We start from the raw sequence: 2,992 nt of genomic DNA, 5'->3' as shown, positions 1-2,992 counted from the left end.
GCACATCATCAACGTACAAATTGTTTAAAATTATATTCGCGGCTCTTGGATACACCTCCTGTATGTCCTCTGCCAGTTTTAGAAGTGTCCTCAGTGCCAAATATGGTGCGCAATTAACTCCAAATGTAACTGTCAGCAGCTCATAATCTTCAATTGGGTCTTCAGGTGTTTGTCTGAAGAGAATCCTTTGAAATTTAGTTTGAGTCGGATCCAAAAGTATTTCGCATTTTTTGAATGGGAGAGTCACCACATATCTTCCATCCTTATTCCGTATGGTTGTTTCAGTAAAATTGCGTTCGCAAAATTGGTCTTCCTCTGACCGTAAAACTTTTTTAGGGGTCTCTTCCACCTCCCAAAAACGTGTAAGTACCTTCTCAATCGATGTGGTGCTAAGTAATGAAATTTGATTCCTTTGTATTGTATTTCCTGGTATGGGTCCTCCAACAATCCATCCAAATTTGGTTTGCTGTGTCAAAATTGATCCAAATATCTTCATTGGTGTTCCAATTGTGAATATTAATGGTCCTATGTCCATTCCAATAAGTAAGTCAATGGGTTGACTGATGTAGAATTTCGGGTCAGCCAATTCCAATGATGTAATGTCTCTAAGTTGTGATTTATCTAAGTTTTGTGGTGGCAGATTCGAAGGTAACGTTCGTAAAACTGGAGCCCATACCTCCAGTTTAAAGCTAGGGTCGTATTTGGATCTCATGGTGAATAAGCAAGACTTCGTTGAAGTTTCCGAAACAAATTGACTAAGTCCTGTTACATGGATCAAGTTGCTGCGAGTTGGCAGTTTCAAAAGGTTCTTCATTTTTTCCGAGATAAATGTTGATTGTGATCCAGAGTCAATGAGTGCTCTGGCATCGTAAAGTTGTCCTTTGGCTTCAATTTGTACGATAGCCGTAAAAAGTAAAGTTCCCCCAGATTGTTGAGTCTCAACGTGTGTATCCTGAAGGGTCAAAGTAGTGACAGTAGTTGATTCTTGATTCGTAGTGGACTGTATTTGATTTGTAAGAGTGGCAGCACTGTTACTAGGTTGTGCTTCCACTCGAGCTAGGTATGTGTTTGTTGATTGGGTTTCCGTTCCCTTGTGTAACAAAGTGTGGTGTCTCATCGTACAAGTTCGACAGCCAAAGCGACTTTTGCAGTCCTTTACTCCATGGTTGGATGACAAGCAATTGTAGCATAAGTGTGAAGTTTTCACCAAGTGAATTCGATCATTCACATTCTTTTTCAAGAATTCGTTGCAATCCCTTATGAAGTGATTGGCTTTGCATAATTGGCATTGTTGAGGACTAGGTGCCTTATTTGATTGAGGCTGAGTGTAATGAGTTTGTTTTCCTCCAGAGTTGTTGCCATTTTTCGAAACATTTGTTTGAAAAGAGTTAAAAAATCTCGGTTTGTTGTTCCCAGATGGTTTTGATTGACTGCTTTTTGACGTGGACGGTTTTATGTTCCCCACCGATTCCATTGTCTTGAATTTGTTTGTCAAAAAAGCATCAAATTGTTCCCATTTTGGAAGAAGTTTGCAATCCGTTAGAGAGTTCTCGAACTCCTCCAGGAAATTTCTGGGTAATTTCGTCGAACAAATATATATTAATATAGGATCCCATCCTTTCGCATCGACATCGAGGGTCTCCAAAGTCTGAATGCAGCTATTCACAGTGCGCTGCAGCTTCTGTATAGTTTGACTTGAGTCAGTTGAAACATTAGGCAAATTAAAAAGGGTCTTAATCAATTCATTGACTTGCATCCTTTTATTTTCGTAGCGATCAATAAGATTCTTCCAGGCTAAATCAAATCCATCGTTAGTTAGCGGAACATTGCTGATAATTTCCCTTGCTTCTCCAGCGGTCTTCTGGGTCAAGTGAAATAATTTTTCGACCTTGCTTAATTTTGAATTCTTTATATAGATTGCCGAAAATAAATCCCTAAAAGTAGGCCATTCGCTATATCCTCCTTTGAAGGTATCCGTATCACATGGTGGCAGACGAGATATCGGCGTAAAATCCATTTCCTTGTCTTTCTGTGACCTCTCTGATTCCCTTTTGGTTTTTTCTAGTGTCTGTGTGTCCAGAGTTGTTTGAATCTGTAAGTTTATAGAGCTCAGCGCCTTTTTGTACGAGTCCATTGCCTCCATATAGTGTTTCCTCAATTTGTTTTTATCAATGGGTTTTTCATCCTTCTCCGGAACATGGTCTCGACAATCCACATAAGCCCTTTTGACCTGGTCCCATGTTGAGTTTAGTTCCATTCGAGTGGTTTCCAATGTGTGTATTGTGTCATCCGGGTTGGTTATGGAAAATATGGAAATATAATCCTGTAGATCATTTACGCAATTTGCGAATTTGTCGCATAGTGTTTTGTCCATGTCGAATTTTGAGCTTTTGTCTTTGCAACGATTTTGATTTGTGTCAAAAAAGAGAAAGTAGCCCAATGAGAAGGACTAAATTCGTCTGAGGGTTAAATTTTTAAAGAAATTTTGATAATCAAAATTTCACAAAATATTTCCGTCGAAACGTTAGCGAAATGAAATTCAACGATGAATGGTTGAACAAAGGAAAACCAATTTGAACAGAATAAAGGAACAAATATTTGAAAAAAAATCCAAATATTTTTAAATAAGCCGCTTAAGAAATTGTTCAATCGTTAAAGTTTAAATATTTCACGAGAAAATCTAGCTTAGCTCAGGTCCGGGTCAGAGAATTGTGTCAATTATACTTTGAGAAGGAGAACAAAAAATGTTTACCAGCAAAATATTTCCGCAATAAATGCAAGAAAAAATATTTTGGGTCACAGAATGATTATGTCTTGAGATCTTCGAAGCTACGGGGGCTTTGACAGATGCAAGACAAAATCTTTAAAAATGCTGAAAGGCAAAAATTATTGTTGGTTATAGATATAGGACATCAGTTCGATGTCCTGATTAGAAAAAATAAATAAAAAGGTTGTATGTATGTGTCTGTCCACCAGACAAGATTTGAAAAAA

At 37.8% G+C, this 2,992-nt stretch overlaps 1 protein-coding gene across 1 annotated transcript; it reads right to left on the bottom strand.

The window, feature by feature from the left end:
* Positions 1-370: 370 nt before the first annotated feature.
* Positions 371-2,374, bottom strand: LOC133321336 (uncharacterized; the record flags this gene model as incomplete). The annotated part of the gene is made up of 1 exon (XM_061530429.1): positions 371-2,374. A coding segment is annotated over exon 1 (2,004 nt), but the record flags the coding sequence as incomplete, so codon positions are not given.
* Positions 2,375-2,992: the final 618 nt, after the last annotated feature.

Source organism: Musca vetustissima, unplaced genomic scaffold (assembly GCF_032173495.1).
Source record: "Musca vetustissima isolate MV318-11 ecotype Yass unplaced genomic scaffold, APGP_CSIRO_Mvet_v1 utg549218, whole genome shotgun sequence".
Classification (NCBI taxonomy): domain Eukaryota; kingdom Metazoa; phylum Arthropoda; class Insecta; order Diptera; family Muscidae; genus Musca; species Musca vetustissima.
This window is presented reverse-complemented; position numbering and strand designations above follow the sequence as displayed.